Source organism: Hyperoodon ampullatus (assembly GCF_949752795.1).
Source record: "Hyperoodon ampullatus genome assembly, chromosome: 7".
NCBI lineage: Eukaryota > Metazoa > Chordata > Mammalia > Artiodactyla > Ziphiidae > Hyperoodon > Hyperoodon ampullatus.
The window spans coordinates 63,760,686-63,787,035 of record NC_136920.1 but is presented as its reverse complement, the minus strand read 5'-3'; the positions used below and the strand labels follow the sequence as shown (position 1 = coordinate 63,787,035).

Genomic DNA, 26,350 nt, shown 5'->3' with positions numbered 1-26,350 from the left:
CTATCTTTGCCTTTCCTTTGATTCCCTATTTCCTCATTGGTAGCTAACTCTGTTTATTCATCCTACCTCCTCTTTCAGTTTGAACCACTTTTCCCCTGATTCTCTTCTGTACTGTTTACTTGTAATCACTGTATGTCTCATTAGATTTCATTGGAGTGAAGAACAACTGGGCTTCTTTTTAAGGGAGAATCTAAGTCCTCAAGCTTTATATCTGATCGTTTCATCAACTTTAAAACACTTTCTATGCCCGAGGAAAAACAAAAGACAACATTAGGTGTTTTTCCCTTGGATTTGCGATGATAAATATTACACTTACAAAAGGAAATAGTAGGTTTTATGTATTCTTTAAAACAAGCCATAGGAAATTATATACCATTTCCCCCTAAAGTTTAATACAGTAACATTAAATCTTAATAAAGGGAGATCCAGAGCCCTTCTAGAAATCTTTAGAATTAACTAAATGAATTGTTGGGGCTTCCCTGGTGGCACAGTGGTTGAGAATCCGCCTGCCAATGCAGGGGTCATGGGTTCTATCCCTGGTCTGGGAAGATCCCACATGCCGCAGAGCAACTAAGCCCGTGCGCCACAACTACCGAGCCTGTGCTCTAGAGCCCGTGAGCCACGACTACTGAGCCCATGTGCTGCAACTACTGAAGCCCGCGTACCTAGAGCCCGTGCTCCACAACAAGAGAAGCCACCACAATGAGAAACCCATGCACCACAACGAAGAGTAGCCCCTACTCGCCACAACTAGAGGAAGCCTGCGTGCAGCAATGAAGACCCAACCCAGCCAAAAATAAATAAATAAAATAAATACATTTATTAAAAAGAAATAACTAAATGGGATGTTATTTCCTTTGCTCCTTTGATGTCAGGGTTAGGGGTTAGGTTTTAGGGTTATATAGTCAGGATGCCTGCTTGCAACTTTAGGAATTCATTATCTTGCACATACATATTGATGCTGCAAGTTTTCAGGACACTAAGATAGTAAAATAAAGTTATATAGTCAATATGTGAATTGGACAGTATATTACTGCATTATATACAGGTCAAACCATTTGTGGAGGGAGGTAGGAAGAGGATTGAGATGGATATTGTGATAACTCTCCATATCTAGTCTGTATAGGAATTCACTCCTCACAATCACTATTTCTCTTGACCCTCTAGGATAACCTTAAACTGTGACTTTCATCCTCCATGGGTGAGGCGCAGAGGGTGGGCAGTTTCCTATCCCTCCTGAGATGGTAATGGTTGAAGGGTAAAGGTAATTGGAAGCAGGGATGACACTAGGAAAAATTTTAACTAGGTAAAATTTGCCTTATGATCAATCCCTTTCCAGTCCTTCAGGAACTATTATGTCTCTCCCAAACTTGGAGGGGGGCAGGGATTAGGGGTAAGGAGGGAGGAATAAGCACTTTATTATCCCTTTCAGGGATATTTTCATGTGAATGAGGACAATGTTTATCCTTGAATAATGATGGTAATTTAGATATCAAGAGGGGTGATGACTGGGATGGTGGTAGTGGTGGTTAGGGTGGAGAAAGCCCTTCTGGAATTTCTTAGATGACATTGTAGACAGTTACTTACACCCTGAATGAAGGCCTGGTCAGGTGTGGTTAAGGGTTACATGTAAGGAGATAAATTGGAGTTAGGTTGGTATGAAGGCAAAATCTCCATCTTGATCGAGCGTGCTCTCTCTCCTCTTTCTCTCTCTCAAATTTTTGAGGCTGGGGGACTAGGAAGTAATATAATGCAGGGCTAAGTGTAGAATCTCACTGCCTATTGTTTCTTTTGATATGTATATAAATATAATCAAAACAAAACAACAATAAAAAACATTTTATTTTAACAATTCTAACATTTAATGAGACATGCTTTATATCCATTTTCTAATTGATGTCCCGGGAAAGTAGATTTTGCTTTTATTATGCTAACATCAAAGGATCAATACGATTTTGAAGGAAATTCCAAAAAGCCTATTAAAAATTGCAACAATTTTGTGACATGACAGAGACCATGTTGTAGCTAATTTATAGAATCAGTCCAAGAAACATGTGGTTTGAGGCCAAATTATATATCTCTTAAAATTGGACAAAAGATAAGATGGGGCATACTTTAATCTTAACACATAGGGAAGTTGCATGTTATCTTTTGAAAAAGGAACTTCTAAAGAAAATGTAGGAAAAATATTAAATAACTTTAACTTTTATATTGAGGTATGCAGTAATGAAATTCGTATGTGAAATCTATGTTTCCTCATCATTGAAGGCTGGAAGCTCTGCTGTGAAGTTACTTGAACGGGAAGTGACCATCCTAAAAAGTGTGAAACATGAACACATTATACATCTAGAACAAGTATTTGAGACGCCTAAGGTAAAGCTTTGTCAGGTGCTGCATTTTGAAAATTGTTATTATTACAAAATGAACATCATTCCCTTGGGAAGTAATCCTTTTGGGACACAGTGGCTCATGTCCTTGGCATGAGTCTGTCACTGGAGATTGATGAGAGCATTCTGGAGGACTTTTTGTTGTTGATTTTATAGTTAGGTGTCTGATGATTAGATTGACGTCTTTAGTGAAATTTCTGGTGGCATGTTGAAAACAAATGTTTAAAATTGAAACAACCTCAGATATAACCCATTTGTGACCAGAGGTTCCTTAGAAGTGTCTTTCTTTTTGCTTTGGTCCTTGGTTCTCCATTAGAGTCTCTTGGAATATTGTCATAATTTTGCAAGTCTAACTCCACAGTAGAGTTGGTATGGGCATATTTGGCACTATATAGAAGATATTTTGTCATCTGTGTCTTAAACTAATATGTTTAATCTTCCTTCTTTCCTAGATGTTTTCATTCTTGTCTTTCAATGCTTGTAATTTTCATTTAGAGTTGTTCTGAAGCCTGGGTTATTTGCCATTCTGCCTTCAAGTTGTTTGTGCACGTGGGCTTGGGTATTTCTCTGCTCGGAGGCAGTATGATACAGTGGTTAAGCATGTGGACTCTGGGGTCAGATTGCCTGTGCAATATCATCCTGGCTCCACCACTTATTAGCTCTGAGACCATGGACAAGTTACTCAACCTCTCTATACTTAAGTTTCCTCATCTGTAAGATGGGTTTAATGATAGTATCAACCTCATTTGGTTATTGAAGGATTAAACGGGAAAGCGAATATAAAGCATACATCTCATCGACTGTTAGCTATTGTTCTTTGTTTCCTTTGACAGTCTCTAAGGCAGCAATAGTCAACTTGCATTATGCATTATGCTTGATTCATTAGAAGTGCTTGATAAATGTTAGAGACCACAGTTACCTTTTATGGGAGCAGTATATGGCAGTGGTGCCAGAAGGCTTCTCTACCTTTTCAGTTTTAGAGTTGTGACTTATTTTATCCTCAAATCTGCTTAGAATAGTTTTGCTCTTTATCATCAGTTTTAACCAATTTGATTATGTTGTGCCTTGGTATAGTTGTCTTCATGTATCTTGGCTTGGGGTTCATGGAGCTTCTTGAATCTGTGAGCTTATGGTTTTCATCAAATTAAGGAACATCTTGGCGGTTATTTCTTCAAATATTTTTTCTGCCTTCTACTTTTAGGACCTCAAGTACACATGAGATTGCCTGATATTGTACAAAGCTTACTGATGCTCTATTCATTTTTTTCTAATCTTTTTTCTCTCCCTGTTTAATTTAGCAGAGTTTCTATTGTGATATCTTCAGATTCAGTAATCTCTTTTTCTGTAACATCATATGTGCTGTTTATCCCTTCCAATGGAAATTTGATTTGGACCATTTTTCTATCTTCCATGTTTCTACTTAACATGCTATTTCCTTCTCCTTAAATATAGTTATAATAACCTTTAATGTCCTTTTCTATTAATTCTATCATATGTGCCATTTCTAGGTCAGTTTTAATTGATTGATTTTTTTCCCCCGTCATTAGATGCCTGCTTCTTTATATGCCCGTTAATTTCTGATTGGGTGCTGGCTATTTTTTATATTCTTACAACTATTTTTGAGCTTTATTCTGGGACATAGTTAAGTTATTGGAAATAGTTTGATACTTTTCAAGCTTGCTTTAAGCTTTGTTAGGAGGCACCAGAGCAGCCTTTGGTCTAGGGCTAATTTATCCTAACTAATGAGGGAAGACCCTTTTGAGTATTCTACCCCATGAATAATGAGATTTTCCACTCTGGCTAATGGGAATACAAACCCTTCCTGGCCATGTGTAAGCGCCAGTGATTGTTCCTTCTGATCTTTTCACATGGTTCTTTTCCCAACTTTGGGTAGTTTCCTCATACATATGTGCTAGTTGATACTTTGCTGAAGAGTCGAGGGGGGCTGTCTGCAAATCTATGGAGCTTTCTCTCCATAGATTTCTCCTCTTTGGTAATCTTCTTTGTGAACTTTAGTTGTCTTGGCCTTCAGGGACTCCCAGCACCATCTCCTCAGTTCATGTAGACTGCTGGGCTCTGTTTGGATTCCTTTTCCCTTCTCTGTGGCTTGGAAACTCTCTCCAGACAGTAAGCTAGGATAATCACGGGGCTGGCCTCATAGGTTTCCCCTCTCTCAGGGATCACTGCCCTATGCTGTCTGATGTCTAATGTCTGCAAATTGTTATTTTATGTATTTTGTCCATTTCTTAAGTTGTTTCAGGAGGGAGGGTAAGTCTGATCTGTTACTTCATCTTGGGCACAAGTGGGAGTCCAAATCTAGAATAATTTGAAGGCCAAAGAAACCATCATCTGTGATTGTCTTTTTTATGTATTGTTTGCCCTGGATTCACACAGGTCACATCTGACTCCCCATCTTCCCAACTCACACAAATGCCTAGACCTTCCGTTGAAGCCATCTTAAGGATGAATGGAAATTGCTACCTGAAGGGTTAGGCTAAGGTAGTAATGCTGATCATGCAGTTTGACTATGTATGGTTTCTTGTGAGTCCAAATGTTCTCCAGATCTACACAATTACTTTTAATAATTATAGAAAGAGTTGTAAAAAACTACTGTTGATATAACTTCTATCAACATACATATTTTTTTTTTTTTTTTTTTTTTTTTGCGGTACGCGGGCCTCTCACTGTTGTGGCCTCTCCCGTTGCGGAGCACAGGCTCCGGACGCGCAGGCTCAGCGGCCATGGCTCACGGGCCTAACCGCTCTGCGGCATGTGGGATCTTCCCAGACCGGGGCACGAACCCGTGTCCCCTGCATCGGCAGGTGGATTCTCAACCACTGCGCCACCAGGGAAGCCCAACATACATATTTTTAAATGACATCAATTTATATTGTAAGCACTGCTAATATAACTTTGCCTTCCAAATAGCTCACTTACCATTTCATTTCATGATCCCTACGGTGCTGTCAGTGGAAAAAATATGGCCTAGTTCAAAAGCTTATTTATGTGTTAGACTTTGCAGCATTCTGTAGTTACTTTTGAAATTCTAAACATCTTGAGGTTGAGTGAGTCAGAATTTTGACTATAGGAAGAAAGGTTGTTAGCCTTCTCCTGTATTTGTGCTTGCTGACTGAACACAGAAGTTGCACTAGTAGTGGTAATAGAATAGGATCAGATTCCAGAATCTTAAAAACAGCAATGAAAATGTGGTATAGGATAGAATGGAGACACGGAGGGTAGTCTGTGTCTGAATAGCATAGGTATGAAAAAGACATGCATTTTAGTTGACTGTGAATCTTTTTGACTTAATAGATGACTTGGCTATCGGAAAACCTAAGGTGATCTTAATATGTACGCACAGAAACAGCAAAAATGTGCCACATTTCATTTTTGGCTTTTTACGATTTATACCCAATTAGTCACTAAGTCCCACTATTTCTCCCTCCAGGTATTTTCACATCTTTTTCTTCTTCCTTCTTTTCTCCATTCTGTGCCTCACATCTACCCTCTTATAATCAGAGGTCAGTTTACGCAGCATGTGAGCCAGTGGCATGTGGCCTGTTTTTTTATGGCCCATAAGCCAGGTTTTTTACATTTTTAAATGGTTGGAAAAAACATAAAAAAGTAATATTTCAAGACATGTTAAAATTATATGAAGCTAAATTTCAAAGTCCATAAATAAAGTATTGTTGTATCGTTTATGGATGGTTTTATGCTGTAACAGCAGAGTTGAGTGGTTGCAAGAGATTGTATGTCCCTCAAAGCCAAGAATATTTACTACCTGGATCTGGCCTTTACAGAAAAAAAGTTGGTTGAGCTCTGCTCCTCATTACTGTTAGAGTGTTCATTTAGAAATGCAGAATTGATAGTAGCACATACCTTTCCCCCCACTCCAGACATCAGCTTAAAAATCTTCAGTGGCGGGCTTCCCTGGTGGCGCAGTGGTTGAGAGTCCGCCTGCCGATGCAGGGGACACGGGTTCATGCCCCGGTCCAGGAGGATCCCACATGCTGCGGAGTGGCTGGGCCTGTGAGCCATGGCTGCTGGGCCTGCGTGTCCGGAGCCTGTGCTCTGCAGCGGGCGGGGCCACAGCGGTGGGAGGCCCGTGTACAGCAAAAAAAAAAAAAAAAAATCTTCAGTGGCTCCTTATTGCATATGGGGAAAAAAAACCAGCTCCTTTGTGTGACTTCCAAGACTCCTTACAGCCTGACACCAACGTGTTCTTTCTGGCCTCACCCCTCACCATCTCAGTCTTCTCTGACTTACCAAACTCCCAGTGCTATTAACACTGAGATACTTGTTATTCTTTAACTGCCAGCGCTGGTTTCTTTCTTTCTTTCTTTCTTTTTTTTCTAGCCTTGCAGCGCTGGCATGCGGGGTCTTAGTTCCCGACCAGGGATAAAACCCATGCCCCCTGCAGTGGAAGGGCAGAGTCTTAACCACTGGACCGCCAGGGAAGTCCCACCAGTGCTGTTTTGAGCTTTGGAGCCTGCAAATGCCATGTGCTATGCCTGTTCTTGCCCATATTCTCTACCCATAAATCCCTATTCAGTCATCCAGACGTGCCTGTATGTTGCCTCTTCAGTGAGCATTCTTTAGGCAAAGGCTCCCCTCCTCTGTAACCTCATCACATTTCGGGCATTCCTCTTCTGTTAGCCATTACCCCATGGTATTGTGATTATAGCTAAACTCTGAACTCCTTGAAGGTAAAGGCTATGTGTCTTATGCTTCCTTTTTCCTCTAGTATCCTGCATAGTATCTTGTACGTGATAGATAACAAATAGTTTTGAATGAATAGATCAATTGTAACCATATTTCTGCTATACATATATAACATTTTAAAGATCCTCAACTAAATAATTTGTGCTGTCTCTCTTTTTAAATTTATAATGTCAGAAAATGTACCTTGTGATGGAGCTTTGTGAGGATGGAGAACTCAAAGAAATTCTGGATAGGAAAGGTCATTTCTCAGAGAATGAGACCAGGTGGATCATTCGAAGTCTCGCCTCAGCTATAGCCTATCTTCACAGTAAGGGTAAGAAGAGGACCATCTAGCTCACTGACTCATGAGCGCAGATACCACTTTTGTTTAAGGGCAATTGTATTCAGGGTTCATAGTCACAGAAATAATGCCTACTAATATGGAAGATTTTCTTTTAAAAATTAAAAAAATTTTTCCTTTTTAACTTTATAGATATATTTTAATTAGAAGCAAGGCAGGTATGCAATTACATTGTACACAGACAAGATGAAATTATGAATGTTTCTACAGAACAGTTTGAAAAGAAGCTAATATTATCAAATCAAAAATAGAAAATCAATAATAAAAGTGAAATTTCTAAAAACACATATATTAATAATGTTAAAAATCTGTATATTCTAGGCATTTAAAAATTTTTAGATTAATTATTAGAGCAGTTTTAGGTTCGCAGCAAAATTGAGAAGTTACAGAGAGTCCCAGATACCTCTGCCCGTGCATGCACATCCTGCCCCATTATCAGCATCCCCCATCAGAATGGTACATTTGCTACAATTGATGAACCTACATTGACACATCATTATCACCCAAAATCCATAGTTTGGATCCATAGAATCCAAAATTCTATGGATTTTGACAAATGTATAATGATACGTATCCACCAGTATAATACCATATGGGAATCATTTCACTACTTTAAAATCCACATTTAAATATTATTCTAATTCTTCTAATTGCTTTACTGTTCTTTGGTGTTATTGCTACTGTTTTTCCTCGTGCTCCTGCTTTTTTTTCTTCAATGTTAGTTTGGCTTACATGTGACTTTAGAAACTTCTCATTTTATAGATGAGAAAAAGCTTTGTTCCAGAGAGGTGAAGTGACATGGTTAGGTGTGGCAGAGCTGGTACTGGAACCCAGGGGTTCATTCAGCAGATATTTCTTGAGCACCTACAGCATTGTGGTTAGTTCTAGAGTTACAGAAGTTAAAAGACAAGGCACCTGCCCCTCAAGGAAATTGAGAGGCAGATGAGAGATGGAGTACAGAAAACAAACTGTAATGCAACATGATAATTTCTGAAAGCCATATGAAGTGCAAGGAGCATAGATATATTAAGTGCCTCATTTAATTTGGAAAGTCAGGGAAGAATTCACAGAGGAAGCAAAACTTGAGATGAGGAATACAAACTCAGATGAAAAAGGGAGGGCTTTCCAGGCAGAGGGCAACAAGTTTTGCAAGGGCAGGAAACCAAAGGCTTAATATTATGCTAATGTCGATTCTTCCACATTAAGCTGTAAATTCAGTATAATTTCAAACTAAATCTTAACAGGATTTTTCATGGAAGTTGATAAAATTATTTTGAAATGGGTGAGAATAGTAAAGAAAACAATGAAAAAGAAGAACAGCGGAGGCAGCAGAGAGACTTGCCCTGCCAACTACTAAAACATAAAGATAAAATTAAAATTTTGTGGTATTTATGTAAGAAGAGATAAGGAGAACAATAGAAACAATAAAAATTCCAACACAGGCTGGAACTGTGTAAGGGAACTGTAAATAATTAGATATAATTGCCAGTCCAGGGCTCATTCAGCTTCATTTTTCCAGAAATTATGCCTATAACTTTTTAAGTTTAGGGAAATGATTGCTATGGATATGAACTGAACCAGTTATTTGCAAAGGAAATATTTGGTACATGAGAGTATTTGCTTGTACATAAAAGTCCTACCTGAGCTCTGACATGTTCAACTGGAGATTTTGTGTCTCAGGGGTTTTTGTTTTTAATTTTGATGTATAGAGTAGGAAAGTGGTACTGATGTTGTAGAAAAATATACTGAAATAAGTGTAGTTTGTATACATGTTGCCAGGTTGCAGTATGTTAAATGTTTATACTGGCAATAACACATGCATAGAAGTAAAGAAGTAATCCTCTATTTGAAGAGCGAAGGACATGGGAAACCTTCCCAGGCTTGTAAGTACACGTGTCTCCCTCCTCCAGAGAATACCTAACCTTGGACAGGATCCTCTTCCACACTTACCAGGCCACTCATCATGAAGAGCGGCCAGTGGAGCAGCAGGGGATTGGGGAGAGGTGAGGGAGCCAAAGAAAATGGCTCCTTAAGGTTAGAAACATGGAGAAAAGGCATTTGAATATCAGGGAATAGAAGAGGGCAGGATTACACCTGGCCCTCGTCAATTTTTTCAACAGTGGATGTTAACTGGTCAAGTATATTTATTTGTTCTATTTGTGTCCTCTCTAATTATTTTTTCATTATCCATTTCATTTGATTTGTTGTTTATTTTCTTGGTAGATATAGTACATAGAGATCTAAAACTGGAAAACATAATGGTTAAAAGCAGCTTTATTGATGCTAATGATGAAATGAACTTAAACATAAAGGTAAGATATTAGAAATGGTGGTAAGTATTTGCCTATAAACAGTTTGATAACGAAGTGGCAAAGTACATCCTCTTTTTAGATACATTTTGAAAGCTTTTAAACAGCCAAAACTAAGTGCTTGTGCTAAAAAAATTAAAATTTCACAAAAGAGGTTGTGACTGACAAGAATAATTTTACAAGTTAAGTGGTACTATTGAATTTTTCTAAAGTACATATTCATTTGGATAGTTCTAAATCATTAGTTAATAGCAAACAAACAGATGCTCTGAATTCTAATTAATTTCAAAATTATGCCTAGTAATTTGATGTAAATGTGTTACAGATCTAGAGAAAAAGTGCACCTTGGCTGTGCCTTTGATACTAAATTAATGCTAAAGTCTGTATTTCTCATTTAAAAATAAAGTCTGTATTTCTCATTTAAAAATACCCAAATTTAATAATTTGGGTATTAATATTTATGTCCTAAGAAAAATTAATGTGCCAAGTATTTATTTTTGAAGACTTTATTCAAATTAAGTGTTCCTTAATGTCAAATAAATGATAGGATACATTATTTATTACTTAGCACTTTAAATGTGGCTGCTTTCAAAATATATGAATGTGTTAATTTAGGAATAAAATGTTGTCTGTGAATAACTTGCTCTGTTGCATTTAAATAGGTTTAACAGCATTGTTGTTTTACCCAAGTAAAGTAAATGTTCTTAAATATTTCCACTGTAAACTTTACGAGAGCAGGAATTCTGTGTGTCTCATTCACTGTTGGTACCTGGAGTAGTGCCTGAAGCATAGTATGTGCTCAATTAATATTTGGTGCATAAAGGAACAAATGCTCTCCAAAGAACTGAATTGGATCATGAAAGCTTTTATATATTTAATATCTGTATAAATTTTCTGTGGAGGAAGATATGTATCATAATGCTCCAAGTAGGATCATTGTGAACACTCCTGGAGAAATTTATTAATCTCTTTAGAAAAATAGTGATATCACATTGTTGATAGGAATATTTTCTTACTCCATGCGGTACTGGAAACTTTCCATTCAGTGTCTGTAGACCAAAAGCCTATCTTTGGTTGTGTGATCAATAAATGTGCCTGGGGCTTCCCTGGTGGTGCAGTGGTTGAGAGTCCGCCTGCCAATGCAGGGGATGCGAGTTCGTGCCCCGGTCTGGGAGGATCCCACATGCCATGGAGCATCTGGGCCCGTGAGCCATGGCCGCTGAGCCTGCGCATCCGGAGCCTGTGCTCTGCAGTGGGAGAGGCCACAACAGTGAGAGGCCCATGTACCGCAACAAATAAATAAATAAATAAATAAATAAATAAATAAATAAATAAGCCTGTTTTTCTGCTTTCAGCCCAAGGCTGTTCCAACTTGGGAGACAAGACCAAGGGCACATACTGAATATTTAATAACCAAATGTTTAATGACCAAGATTTAGAACTGAGCAGAAAGCCTGCAGTTGCAGCAGTAGGCCTCCTGTGTATTTGTAGCTATATTGTGGTTTTTTTTCCTCTTAATTTGCTTCTCTTAGTTTTTAATAGTGTAATAATTTTTTAAATTAATATACTCTAGAAACACAAAGGAAATAATAGTAAAGAAAAGATAGCATTTACTAGAGATAATGTTTTATAAATAATTATTAAAGGGGGGAGTTTCCTTGAGTGCTGACAAGGATAATGATTTGCATTTATAACAGCGCTTTAAACTGGAACATAGCTTGAGCATCAGAAAAATAGATGATAAACTTACTAAGGCCAGAATGTATTTTACAGTGAAAGAACTTTATAAAAATAACTTTTTTATTTGAAAAAAAGTTAAATGCCTTCTTGCAAGAACAACTTCCTATGTTGAACTGGTGAATTTAATTAGAAGGAATGAACAATCAACATCATGGGTGTTTTCTCAAGATTTGACAAACCAAGCTTCTCTTTACCAAGTTTCTTCTTCAAAAGGAGGGATGGATGGGGAGGGGAAGCAAGGTCCTTATTAGTAATACAGGTAAAGCCCCTCCGTCCTCAAGAATCCCTGAATTAAATGCAATACAATGCGGTGAAAGTCCTATTTGCAGAATGAGTGAATTCTGGGACTGGAACACAGGTAACTCCGTATGAGTTTCTTCTTGTAGGTGACTGATTTTGGTTTAGCGGTGAAGAAGCAAGGAAGGAGTGAAGCCATGCTGCAGACCACATGTGGGACACCTATCTATATGGGTAAGTTAGTAGACTTAAAATGATATTTTTTCTATATGAAAAAGTAGAACAACTAGTATGGATTAAAACTTGAGCAGTTCAATTTCACGTCATGACTTAATGGCCCTGATCAAGCTACCTTTTCTTAGGTCATATAATTTTAGCTGTTTTAGCAGATTTCTCATAGTTCTTATCTTCAAAGATTATACTTTTCATTATTTCTCTGGGCTCTTCTTATAGCTCTTTATGTCTCTTAGGTTTAGGTCTCTTACACCCAAACTTAATTATTGTTTTATTAATTCATGCTAAAATCATGAGCATGTTTTGCTTCTTTCCATTTTTTATCCAATTTCATTGCCATCCAGTGGTTTTTCATAGAAAAACCTGAAGTATAATTTAAATACCATAAAAACGTACCATTCAGTGATTTTTTCATACATTCACAGAGTTGTGCAACATCCACAATCCAGTTTTAGAACAGTTCTACCCCCAAAAGTTGCCTCATGCCTGTTTGCTCTCAATCTCATTCCCATCCCAACCCCAGGTAACCACTAATCCTTATCTCTCTAGATTTGCTGTTTCTGGACATTTCATATAAATGGGATCATGCAATATGTAGGCTTTTACGCCTGGCTTCTTTCACATAGCATGATGTTTTTGAGGTACATCCCTGTTGCAGTCTGTTTCTTTATATTGCTGAACAGTTGTCTGTTGTATGTTGTTTATATATTTATTAGCTGATGGGCATGTCGATTATTTCCAGTTTGGATCTATTATGAATAATCCTGCTATGGACATTCATGTACAAGTATTTTTTTTAAGATTTTAAAAAATTTTATTTATTTTATTTTATTTATTTTTGGCTATGTTGGGTCTTCGTTGCTGTGTGCAGGCTTTCTCTAGTTGCAGCAAGGGGGGCTTCTTTTCGTTGCAGTGAGCAGGCTTCTCATTGCGTTGTCTTCTCTTGTTGCAGAGCATGGGCTCTAGGCGTGCGGGCTTCAGTAGTTGTGGCTCGCGGACTCAGTAGTTGTGGCTCGCAGGCTCTAGAGAACAGGCTCAGTAGTTGTGGCGCATGGGCTTAGTTGCTCCATGGCATGTGGGATTTTCCCGGACCAGGGCTCGAACCCGTGGCCCCTGCACTGGCAGGCAGATTCTTAACCACTGTGCCACCAGGGAAGTCCCTCGTGTACAAGTTTTTATGTGGACATGTGGTTTCATTTTCCTTGGGTAGCTACCAAGGAGTGAAATTGCTGGGTCATATATTATTTATGTTTATACTTTGTAAGAAACTGCCAAACAATTTTCCAAAGTGGCTCTAATATTTTACTTTTGTACTAGCAATGTATGAGAGTTCCAGTTTCTTCGTATCCTTGCTAACTCTTTATATTATCTATCTTTTTAATTATAGCCATTCTAGTGGTTATAAAGTATTATCTCACTGTGCTTTTTAATTTGCATTACCTTAATGACCAATGATGTTGAGTATCTTTTCATGTACTTATTAGTCATTCATATATCTTCTCTGATGAAATGTCTATTCAAATCTGTACCTATTGAGATGATCATATATTTTTCTCTTTAAATTTATTAATGAAATAATTACATTAATAGATTTTTAAAACGTTGAACCATCCTTGTACTTTTGGATTAAACCCCACTTGGTTTAATGTACTGCCATATTCAACTTGTCACCACTTTATTTAGGAACTTTGAGTGTAGCTTTCTTTCTTTCAGCTGCCCTTGTCTTTTTTGATGTTAGGGTTATAATATCCTCATTTTAAAAATAAAATATTTTCACTTTTTGTATGCTCATGAACCACTTAAGCAATAGAAATTACCTGTTCATTAATTATTTGATGAAATTTCCCCTTAAAATTTTTTGGTCCTGATACCCTTTGGGGGATAAAGTTTCTATTATTAATTTATATTAGGTTATTCGAGTTTTTCACATCTTCTTGAGTCATTTTGATAATTTATGTTTTTCAGAAAATTTCAAAGTATCCAGTGTAACATTTGCAAAAATGAATACTGTGTTCAATCACAGAGAAAACTCCTAAAAGTTGGAAACCTTTAAGTCACAATTACCTAGTATAATGAAGAAAGCCAGACAGAAAAACCAAAAGGCTAGATAAATTAACACACATTCACATGAGCATCAAACACATCCCAACCACCTAGAAAATTTAGCCCCCCCCACCCCCCTGGCAACCACCCATTTATTCTCTGTATCTATGAACCTGTGTCCATTTTGTATTATATTGTTTGTTTGTTTTGTTTTTTAGATTCCACATATAAGTAAGATCATACAGTATTTGTCTTTCTCTTTCTAGCTTATTTCACTTGGCATAATAACCTCAAGAACCATCCATGTTGTTGCAAATGGCAAGATTGAATTTTTTATGGCTGAGTAGTATTCTATTGTATATGTAAACCACATCTTCTTTATCCATTCATCTATCAATGGGCATTTAGGTTGCTTCCATATCTTGGCTATTGTAAATAATGCTGCATTGAACATAGGGGTGCAGACATCTTTTCAAATTCTTGTTTTTTTGGGTTTTTTTCCAGAAAAATACCCAGAAGTGGAATTGCTGGATCGTATGGCAGTTTTATTTTTAACTGTTTGAAGAATCTTCATACTATCTTCCAGAGTGGCTGCACCAATTTCCATTCCTACCAACCAGTGCGTGAGGGTTCGCTTTTCTCCACATCCTCACCAACATCTGCTACTTATTGTCTTTTTGGTGGTAGCCATTCTGACAGGTGGGAGGTGGTATCTCATTGTAGTTTTAATTTGCATTTCCCTGATGGTTAGAGATGTTGAGCACCTTTTCACGTGCCTGTTGGCCCTCTGTATGTCTTCTTTGGAAAATGTCTATTCAGGTCCTCTGCCCATTTTTAAATCGGGTTGTTTGGTTTTTTGATGTTGAGTTGTATGATTCTTGGTATATTTTGGTTATTAACCATTATCAGATGTATCATTTGCAAATATCTTTTCCCATTTAGCAGGTGGCCTTTTCATTTTGTTGATAGTTTCCTTCTCTGTGCAAAAGCTTTTTAATTTGTTGTAGTCCCATTTGCTTATTTTTGCTTTTGTTTCCCTTGCCTGAGGAGACACATCCAAAAAATATTGCTAAGACCTGTGTCAAAGAGCATACTGCCTATGTTTTCCTCTAGTGGGTTTATGGTTTATGGTCTTACATTTAAGTCTTTTATCAATTTTGAGATTATTTAAATTGTATATGGTATGAGCAACTAGTCCATTTTGAGTCTTTTGCATGTAGCTGTCCAGTTTTCCCAGCATCATTTATTGAAGAGGCTGTCATTTCTCCATTGTATATTCTCGCCTCCTTTGTCATAGATTAATTGACCATATAAGTGTGGGTTCATTTCTGGCTCTCTATTGTGCTCCATTGATCTATGTGTCTGTTTTTGTGCCAGTACCATACTGTTTTGATTACTGTCACTTTGTATTATAGTTTGAAATCAAGCAACATGATATCTCCAGCTCTGTTCTTTCTCAATATTATTTTGGCTATTCAAGAGGGTCTTTTGTGTTTCCATACAAATTTTAGAATTATTTGTTCTAGTCTGTGAAAAATACCATTGTTAGTTTGGTGAGGATTGCACTGAATCTCTAGATTGCCTTGGGCAGTATGTTCATTTAAATAATACTAATTCTTCCAGTCCATGAGCATGGTATATCTTTCCATTTGTGTCATCTTCAATTTCTTTCATCATTGTCCTGTAGTTTTCTGAGCACAGGTCTTTTACCTCCTTAGTTAGATTTGTTCCTAGGTATTTTATTCTTTTTGTTGCAATTGTAAATGGGATTGTTGTCTTTTTTTTAAATTGATGTATAGTTGATTTACAATGTTGTGTTAATTTCTGCTGTACAGCAAAGTGATTCAGTTATACATATGTATACATTCTTTTTTATATTGTTTCCTTTATAGTTTATCATGGGATATTGAATATAGTTCCCTGTGCTATGCAGTAGGACCTTGTTGTTTATTCACTCTATATATAATAGTTTGCATCTGCTAACCCCAAACTCCCAATCCACCCCTCCCCTACTCCCCTTCCCTCTTGGAAACCACAAGTCTCTTCTCTATGTCTGTGAGTCTGTTTCTGTTTTGTAGATAGGTTCATTTGTGTCATATTTTAGATTCCATATATAGGTGATATCATACGGTATTTGTCTTTCTCTTTCTGACTTACTTCACTTAGTATGATAGTCTCTAAGTCCATCCATATTGCGGCAAATGGCATTATTTCATTCTTTTTTTACTGCTGCATAGTACTTCATTGTATATATGTATGACATCTTCTTTATGCATTCATCTGTCAATGGACATTTAGGTTGTTTCCATGTCTTTGCTATTGTGAATAGTGCTAGTATGAACGTAGGGGTGCATATAGCCTTTTGAATTAGAGTTTTGTCCAGATATATGCCTGGCAGTAGGATTGCTGGATCATATGGCAGCTCTATTTTTAGTTTTTTGAGAAACCTACATACTGTTTTCCATACTGGCTACACCAATTTACATTCCCATTAACAATGTAGGAGGGTTCCTTTTTCTCCACACCCTCTCCAGCATTTGTTATTTGTAGACTTTTTAATGATGGTCATTCTGACCTGTGTGAGGTGGTACCTCATTGTAGTTTTGATTTGCATTTCTCTAATAATCAGCGATGTTGAGCATCTTTTCATATGCCTGTTGGCCGTCTGTCTCTCTTCTTTGGAGAAATGTCTATTTAGGTCTTCTGTCCATTTTTTGATTGGGTTGTTTGTTTTTTTGTTGTTGTGTTGTATAAGCTGTTTGTATATTTTGGAAATTAAGCCCTTGTTGGTCGCATCATTTGCAAATATTTTCTCCCAGTCTGTAGGTTATCTTTTCATTTTGTTTATGGTTTCCTTTGCTGTACAGAAGCTTGTAAGTTTGATTAGGTCCCACTTGTTTATTTTTGCTTTTATTTCTATTGCCTTGGCAGACTGACTTAAGAACAGTTTGGTATGATTTATGTTAGAGAATGTCTTGCCTATGTTCTCTTCTAGGAGTTTTATGGTAACATGTCTTATATTTGAGTCTTCAAGCCATTTTGAGTTTATTTTTGTGTGTGGTGTGAGGGTGTGTTCTAACTTCATTGATTTACATGTGGCTGTCCAACTTTCCCAACACCACTTGTTGAAGAGACTGTCTTCTTTCCATTGTACATTCTTGCCTCCTTTGTCAAAGATTAATTGACTTTAGGTGTGTAGGTTTATTTCTGGGCTCACTATTCTGTTCCATTGATCCATATGTGGGATTGTTTTCTTAATTTCTCTTTCTGATAATTTGTTGTTAGTGTATAGCAATGCAATAAATATCTTAATATTCTGTATCCTGCAACTTTACTAAATTCATTTAATCTAATAGTTCTTTGTTGGCATTTTTAGGATTTTCTATATACAGTATCATGTCATCTGCAAACAGTGATGGCTTTAATTCTTCCTTTCCAATTTAGATTCCTTTTATTTCTTTTTCTTATCTGATGGCCCTGGCTAGGACTTCCAATACTATATTGAATAAAAGTGGTGAGAGTGGACATCCTTGTCTTGTTCCTGCTCTTAGAGGATATGCTTTCAGCTTTTTACCATTGAATATGATGTTCACTGTGGGTTTGTCATTATGGCCTTTATTATATTGAGGTATGTTCCCTCTATACCCACCTTCTGGAGAGTTTTTGTCATAAATGGATGTTGAATTTTGTCAAAAGCTTTTTCTGCATCTATTAGGATGATCATATGGTTTTTACCCTTCAGTTTGTTAATGTGTTGTATCACATTGATTGATTTGAAGATATTGAACCATCCTTGAGTTCCTGGACTAAATATTGCTTACTCATGGTATATGATTCTTTTAATGTATTATTGAATTTGGTTTGCTAAGATTTTGTTGAGGATTTTTTACATCTGGTTCATCAGGGATATTGGCCTATAATTTTCTTTTTTGTGGTATCTTTACCTGGTTTTGATAGCAGACTGACACTGGCCTTGTAGAATAAGTTTGGAAATCCTCCTTCCTCTTCAGCTTTTTGGAATAGCTTAATAAGGATAGGTGTTAATTCTTCTTAAGTGTTTTATAGAATTTACCTGTGAAGCTATCTGGTCTTGGACTTTTGTTTGTTGGGAATTTTTTAATTACTGATCCAATTTTATTACTGGTAATTGGACTCTTCATATTTTCTGTTTCTTCCTGATTCAGTCTTGGGAGATTGTACATTTCAAGGAATTTATCTGTTCCTTCTAAATTGTCCATTTTATTGTTATATAATTGTTCATAGTAATCTCTTACGATACTTCGTATTTCTGTGGTGTTGGTTGTAACTTCTCTTTCATTCTGATTTTATTTGTGTCTTCTTTTTTCTTGATGAGTCTTGCTAAAGGTTTATCAATTTTATCTTTTTAAAGAACTAGCTCTTAGTTTTGTTGTTCTTTTCTATATCTTTTTAGTCTCTATTTCTTTTATTTCCAATCTGATCTTTACTTTTTCTTCCTTCTACTAATTTTGGGTTTTGTTTGTTCTTCTTTTTCTAGTTCCTTTAGGGGTAAGGCTAGATTGTTTATTTGAGGATTTTCTTGTTTCCTGAGGTAAGGCTTGTGTCTCCGTAAACTTCCCTCTTAGAACTACTTTTGCTGTGTCCCACAGATTTTTTTTTTTTTTTTTTTTTTTTTTTTTTTTGCAGTACGCAGGCCTCTCACTGTTGTGGCCTCTCCCGTTGTGGAGCACAGGCTCCGGATGCGCAGGCTGGGCTGGGGAGCCTGATGTGGGACCAAGAGCCCTCACTCCCTGGGGAGGACCTCAAGACTGAGACATTCCTCCTGTTTGTGGCTCACCGATCTGAGAGCGTAGGTCCTAACTCTACTGTGTCTGCGCCCCTCCTATCCATCTTCTTGTAGTTCCTACTTATGTCTTTAGTTGTGGAAATTGTTTTCTGCTGGTTTTCAGGTCATTCCTATAGACAGTTGCTCTGTAAGTGGTGGTAATTTTGCTGTATCTGTGGAAGTTCACGGTCTTCCTGCTCTGCCATCTCGGCCACCCAGTCAGTATTGTTAATTTAATCTTGCTTCCTTCCTCTGTTGATTTCTAAGAGAGTTATTAAAGTCACTCACCAGCGTAGGGCTTTGATAGATTCTTTTTGTACTTTTAGTAGATTTCTTTAAAATATACTTTATTGAAACATAGTTTACATATAATAAAATGCACAGATTTTAAGTGTAAAGTTTAATGAGTTTTGACAAATACATATACTTGTACAATTACCACCCCAATGAATATATAGAACATTTCCATCACCCCAGAAATTTCCTTTGTGTCCCTCTCAGTCGATTCCTCACCCAGACCCCAGCAACCACTGATGATTTCCATTACCTTAGTTTAGTTTTGCTTGTCTAGAATTTATATAAATTGAATCATGGGTATATATTCTTTTGTGTCTGTCTTCTTCTGTTCCATGTAATGATTTTGAGACTTACCCATGTTGTTATATCAGTAGTTTATTCATTTTTATGGCTGAGCAGTATACCTAGTTCATTGTTTTTTTTTGTCTACTTGATGCATAAAGCTTCTAAATTGTTTTATCTTATTTGGGAAGAGGCTACTTTAGATTCTGTTCATATCCTCCTGTTGGCAAAAGACATCTGGTCTGTAGTTACATGGGGAAAATATATCCAAGCACCCTGAGTTTTATGCCTGCTTATTAGTTGTCTGCACTGTGAGACAACTGAGAGAACACAAGAGAAGGCAGATGGTTTGTGGAGCTTTGCTGACTTCCTAAATGGCTTCTTGGCCCAGCCAGTCTGGCCTTTGCCTCCCTGTGAGAGCTGCGATGACAGTGCAAGTAGAAATGCCCCTGATAATTAAGGTGACTCCGAAAGAGGGAGTGAGGGCTCCAAATTCTGGGCCCCTGCTATGTGATGCACCTACATGGAGATCTGTCAGGGAATTGGATCACGGAATCTGCCCTTGTCGTAGACGTGCAGCCATAGGACAACTTCAGCTTTAATGATTCCATATTTTAAAAGTTTAAGTAGAGTTAAAGAATACAAGTAATTGCTTAAAGGAAAATATTAACTAGTTAATTTTCAGTGATTTGGAGAAGAATTATTCAGTTTGTTAATTATCTACAGTTGAGCCTGTTCTCTTTTTTTGTGTGTGTGTGTGGTACGTGGGCCTCTCACTGCTGTGGCCTCTCCCATTGTGGAGCACAGGCTCCAGATGCGCAGGCTCAGCGGCCATGGCTCACGGGCCCAGCCGCTCCATGGCATGTGGGATCCTCCCGGACCGGGGCACGAACCCACGTCCCCTGCATCGGCAGGCGGACCCTCAACCACTGCGCCACCAGGGAAGCCCTGTTTTCTTTCTTCTGTTTACCTTTTAACTCCTTTGTTCTTGCTCTTTAGTTCCTTTAACAATAGGCAGAGGAAATGAAATTTCATTTGCTTTTAGTAGTTATAAAAGCTGTGTGTGTGTTGGGGGGGTGATTGAAACTGTTTTCTAAATTAAAAGCACCTTTTACATGGGAGGCGCTGTGTAACGGTGTTGCTTTAGGTGAGTCGCTTCATATGTGTACCTGAACCTTAATTTCCTCGCTGGCAGAGTAAGTCACGGCTACATACCCGTCTCACATGATTCTTAACATAATTTATACAAATAACATCATCTATACAAAAGTACTTTGTAAATTTTAAAGTTCTATTCAAGTACACGCAGTTGACCCTTGAACGATGCAGGGGTGGATCCACGTATAACTTACAGTTGGACCTGTGTGGTGCTACCTAGCTGTAGAAGTATAATAGACATATTCCTGGAATATCATATGTGACTTTTTAGAAAGCCAGCCATTATAAAAAATCTAATCATTAAAAAATGTGCTACCTCAAATTAAAAAAAAAAGTTCTACTTTGAGAAGATAGTTTAAAGGAACCCTATTGTGGACACATTGTAAGTAAGTAGCCCAGAGTTGGGGAGTCAGGAGTGCCTACATCCTAGTCATCATCCTGGGACTAATTGGCTTTTTGATCAAGTTATGTTATAAGAGCTCTCTGTCTTAGTTTTCTCATTTAGAAAATGTGGAAGATAATCATACTGTCATAGGAGTGCTATGATGTTATTATTACTACTGTTATTTTACTGAAGTGATTAATAACTGTTTATCTTAGTTTCTCTGTAAATCCAGATTTCTACATATTGGGCTTGTTTTAAATTGTATCTACTTAAGGTATGTTTTCAATTCTATTTTTGGCAAAGAACTGAGATATTGTTGTCTTCTACTATAACTACACAATCTTTGCAAAATCATTTCTTAACAATTTAAAAGAGATGAAGAGTTGTGCATTTAGCTATACAGTGTGTGCCATTGTTCCATTAGAAGCTAAATAACAGGAGTGAGGATACAGCGACATCAATTGTTAAGGCCTGTACATTATTCACTTAACATCTGCTGTTGGTTCTCTTTTTCCCTGTGGGGGAATAAACTACAGCACATCAGCACATTTTTCATGCTTTGTGTTTAAGCATTTAAAAGTCATTTATTGTATTATTAATATTATTTTATTTCTGCTTGTTTGGCAGCCCCTGAAGTTATCAATGCCCACGACTATAGCCAGCAGTGTGACATTTGGAGCATAGGTGTCATAATGTACATTTTGTAAGTACCCTGCTAAATGTACAACTTAAAATGAATGGATGATCCCTAACAGTAGAATTACATAGACTTTAAATTAAAACTAAACAATATAATTTTAAGAAAGTGACTAAAGAAACAGTTGGGAAGTCATTCTAAAAGGTGTCTTATTAGTTGTCAGGTACATCCATTGGGTATTTTTTTAATACAATCAATTTATAACTTTCAGCTTTGCTTTTCATTGATCTATAAATGCTACAATGCACTGTATGATCTGAGCAACATGAAAAACTTGCCTCAGCACCTCCCTGATCCTTTGCTACAAAACAAAAGATTCTTTGTATTTTCTCAAGAGATTCACTTATAGAGCGTCAGGTAGAGGGAGGTCCTGGGACCTGGCACTAGAGCCACCTGATGGACAGGGCACGTGTGAGGAGCGGGCAGTAACCAGATAAAGGTTCAGCCCAGGGTCCAGGGAGTATTCTGTTGTTTCTACTTCTCTTCATGCTACTGAAAATGTTGGCCTTTCTTGCTCTCTCTTCTATCTCACTCTCAAGATTCAGTCAAACCCCATGGCCTGTATTTTTCCTTTGAAGTGTCCTCACCTATTATTTCATTTCTCTTCACTTGTATCATTTCTCCTTACGATCCCTTTCTAGAAGATTACAGTGTCTTTCTGTCGGTTTTCCTGCCTCGGGTTCATCCTTCACACAGTTGTCAGAGTTGTCTTTCTAAATCACAAATCTGATTTTACTACTTTCCTGATTAACAACCTCTGATAATTCTCCCTTGCTGTAGAAAAATCTCAGAGCATCCCCGCATGGCCTAACACAAAGCTTCCACTGCCTGGCTCCAGAGTGCCTTTCTAATCTTGGTCTGCATATGTGTTCCCACTCACTTACCCTGTGCCGGTGGCCACTCTAGGCTACTCCTTATGACTCAGGCACCCTGTATTGCATGCTTCTGGGTCTTTGCTCATGCAGTTCATTCTGCCTAGCTGTTCTGTTTTCTTCTCTACTAACCTCTTTCCTGGGTGTGTCCAGCTCACACAGTAAAGACTTCTATTTCCCTAAGTTCTACCCTACCCCAGCAGAGTTACTACGTTCATTATGTATATACTTTTTGGAATATAAGGCAGTAGACAAAGATGCATCTAAAACAGTAATGTTGAAAGAAAAACAAAATAATAAGCATATTTAATCAGGAAAGTTTGCACATGTGTAAATATGATAGAATAAATTGTTCACTTTTCTGTGTTCTCATTGCACTTTTAAAAGCTAGATTATAATGGAATATAATTATTGTATTATGTGTATTGTACCTGTTTTTCTTGTTCTAAATTCCATGAAAGACAGAGATATGATTCATCTTTGCATCCCTGGTATCTGGTACAATAGTAAACATGTAGTCAGTGCTCAATATATGTTTGCTAAATTGAATTAAAGTGAATTGTCTAGGAGATGTTCTGAAAAGTTAGTGGTCACTGTTCTGCCTGTTGGTGAATATGAACATTTTTATGTTGATACAACATTAGTTTTATGGTCATATTGAAGATTTCACTGTGCACTACCTCTTCCAGATCTTTTCTAAATATTGACATCACAGTAGTTACATTTTCACAGTCCTGTGAAACGGAATACACGGGCAGTAGAAATTGGATGTTGTGATCGTAGTTGTAACTCAGATAGCTGACATATCACTGCTTAGATTGCATAAAGTATAAATGTATTCACAAAGTTTTTGATCATTGTTCTGTGCTGATTAGAATCATATTAAAATTCTGAGCCTTAGTTTTAAATTAAAAATACAACTATTTAAAATTAGTGTTTTATACTCTCACGACTTTCTGGACAACACAAGTCAAACATAATACATGTGAACTATTATTACACCATTCATGTGGTATTTGCTGCCTTCTTCGTTTGAATTTGATGTTAAGGGAAGTGATAGTGTATTATATTACATACCTTAAATTTTTTTCTCCTACTTAAAGATGTAATTTTTCTGCTTCTGAGCGTGACTGTGTATCATAATAATGACATATTTTTTTCTTTACAGCAGACTCTTACTTAGCTAATCAGTGCCTATTCGTTAATCTGCCTGAGCCCAGTGGTCTTATAGATAATTTCCTTCAACAAGGGCGCAAACATATTATCTTCTCCAAGGGGGTAATTTTCTTGTTTATCAGTTACCCCTGTTTCATTGCTACTTAATTGGAAAACGATAACATACTTTCTCAAGGTGAAATTAACACAAATACTCTTTATGGGCGCTATCTTTTGCTGTTTTGATTCCTATGAAGCAAAATAATCAGAAGGCTTTAACAGGCATTTTTCATGTCTTGGATTCCCTTTTCTGGATGTGCAGAAAATTGCTGTCATAAAATTTCATATGCTGCTGATTGACCAACCATTAGATACATCTTGTGTGAGTAAAATTGTAAAGGACAGAAAAAAGTGGAATTTTTAAAGTGTAGCCCTTGAGCTATATAGTTGCATGCTAGTCAGGCAGTGTGGAAGCAGCTAAGAAATTGGTGAATGTACATATCACTGGTTGTTAACAGACTCAATGAGCCGGGCTTTTGCTGGCCTGTACTTGCTATAATAGATTGTAATTGTCCATAAGACCATTTTTTTGGCTTTTTTTTAATTGCATTTTAAAACTAAACAGTAGTAAGGCAAGTAAGATCAGAGAGAGGAGGGTCAGAATGAGCTGGAGAAATAAAAAGTATTCAAATGAGAGTTTGCAGAACAATTTAATAAATATTTATCACTTAACAAGAACCTATTGGTAAATGAAAAGCTGTGTTGTCCAGCCTAGTTTGATAAATTACTAGGATGAAAACAGCTCTCCCCCTCCCCCCCTAGAAAATCATTGTCATGTAAGATATTTACCAAATATAGACTTATTCAAAAAATATTCATGGGAAAGGTTTTTAAAGAACTTTAAGAAAAATATGACTAAAAACAAAAATCAGTAAAAATGTGTTAAGAGACCTGGAGATCATTATACATTATACTTATGTGCATAATAGACCAGCATTTGGGAAGTGTAATGGAATTCTGCCGTTTTATTGTTTCCATAATAAAGTGGAAAAGTATAATCCTGAGAGTTGAAGAATAGACATACAGAGTTAGAGTTGCCTCTGTGATGAGTCCAGGTCCAACTTCTCTCTGGTTGTCATTGGGAAAATCTGGTTGTTGTCTACAGGGTTGCCCTCAGATGTTGGGGTTGATGATAAAGATGATGGCTAACGTTTGCAACTTTTAAGCATGTTCTTGTAGTTTTGGACTAGATCACCTATTGAAGCATAGGCTTGCCATGCTCTTTGTAAAGTATAGCACAGTACTTCCTTTAAAAGATTCTAAAGACTCATAGTCCCTGTACTACAGGATTTACAAATAAGCCCATGTTTACTGTATACACATGGCTTTACTGATGTTAGTCATTACATATACTCAGCTTTCACCCTCCAGACTGATTTTCCTCATTCAGATTTTCTTCACTTTATGTATCATTTTTGAAGAGTTGTGGCCATTTTAATGGATTTTTGGTTTTCACGCAGAGCCTGTAGACCCCAGGGTTATTCTTACTATCACTAACATTCGTGTAGCATTTTACCACGAATAAAACTCTTACATGGTCATTAGAGTCTGATATCTCACTTTAGACTCTGGTAACTCTGTATATCTTTCTGTAAGTCCAATGTGAATTATGTACCTTAAGGTGTTACCTTACCTTTGCTCACATTGAAGTGTTTCTCCTCTATTATCCACCACTATTACTGTGCACTTAAACTCACACAACTTTCTGTATTTTAACCCTTTAGTGTTTCCCCACCTGGAAGAGCTTTGGGTCATTTGCAAATGTGGAAGTTCCAGTGTATACAAGAGCCTAACACAGATCTTGCAAAAGCCCTTCGCTTCCATTTCTACATCCAGAGAAGTTCCCACCTCTTTCTCTCCTTTACTTAAATATGAAGCACCACTACTTCCAAGTCCTGTGGAAACTTAATTTTTAATAGCCTCATTCTGATTATTTTTTTAAAATCTTAACAAAATGGCTGTCTTTGTTGTAGATTATGTGGAGAAGCACCCTTTATGGCTAGCTCAGAAGAGAAGCTTTTTGAGTTAATAAGAAAGGGAGAACTACATTTTAAAGATTCAGTCTGGGATTCCATAAGTGATTCTGGTAAGTATAGATTTGTTATTATTTACTAAAACAAGTATACATAATATAAGAAAGGCAGCCAGTAATTCAGATACTTCAGATCTCTGGTTAGTCATTAAATTTACTTGTAGAAATACACTATTTACTTGTGGTAATAGTGATATCTTCACTGTGCTTGTTATAGTTGAAACTTTCAGCAAAAACAGAAAATGCATAATAAAAATTGAAGAGGAAATTTGCTGATCATCTAGCTAATTTTTACTATAGACCATAAACCAGGTAATCCAGGCAATAAAACCTCACTTTAGGCCTTAAACTTTATTTAATATTAGCCATTTGTACTGATGATATTTATTTTATAATTGACAAGCTTCCTTTATATCATACAGACCTAATCCTAAATAAACTGGAAAATGTGTGGTACTAATTATAGTTGAGATACATAAGACTTTCAGGATTTTTCCCTTATTTGCAGCTAAAAGTGTTTTGAAACAACTTATGAAAGTAGATCCTGCTCATAGAATCACAGCTAAGGAACTACTAGATAACCAGTGGTTAACAGT

At 37.0% G+C, this 26,350-nt stretch overlaps 1 protein-coding gene across 3 annotated transcripts in view; it reads left to right on the top strand.

Moving 5' to 3' along the window:
* The window catches only part of STK33 (serine/threonine kinase 33), a gene marked incomplete at both ends in the record, with an annotated part of 74,902 nt that overhangs the window by 5,651 nt on the left and 42,901 nt on the right, over window positions 1-26,350 (top strand). For all 3 annotated transcript variants that reach the window (XM_079709200.1, XM_079709202.1, XM_079709201.1), the window contains 7 exons: window positions 2,269-2,373; window positions 7,284-7,422; window positions 9,673-9,761; window positions 11,885-11,969; window positions 21,566-21,641; window positions 25,696-25,808; window positions 26,263-26,348. In XM_079709200.1, coding sequence (XP_079565326.1) covers window positions 2,269-2,373; window positions 7,284-7,422; window positions 9,673-9,761; window positions 11,885-11,969; window positions 21,566-21,641; window positions 25,696-25,808; window positions 26,263-26,348 — 693 coding nt within the window. The remainder of the gene's footprint in view (window positions 1-2,268; window positions 2,374-7,283; window positions 7,423-9,672; window positions 9,762-11,884; window positions 11,970-21,565; window positions 21,642-25,695; window positions 25,809-26,262; window positions 26,349-26,350) is intronic.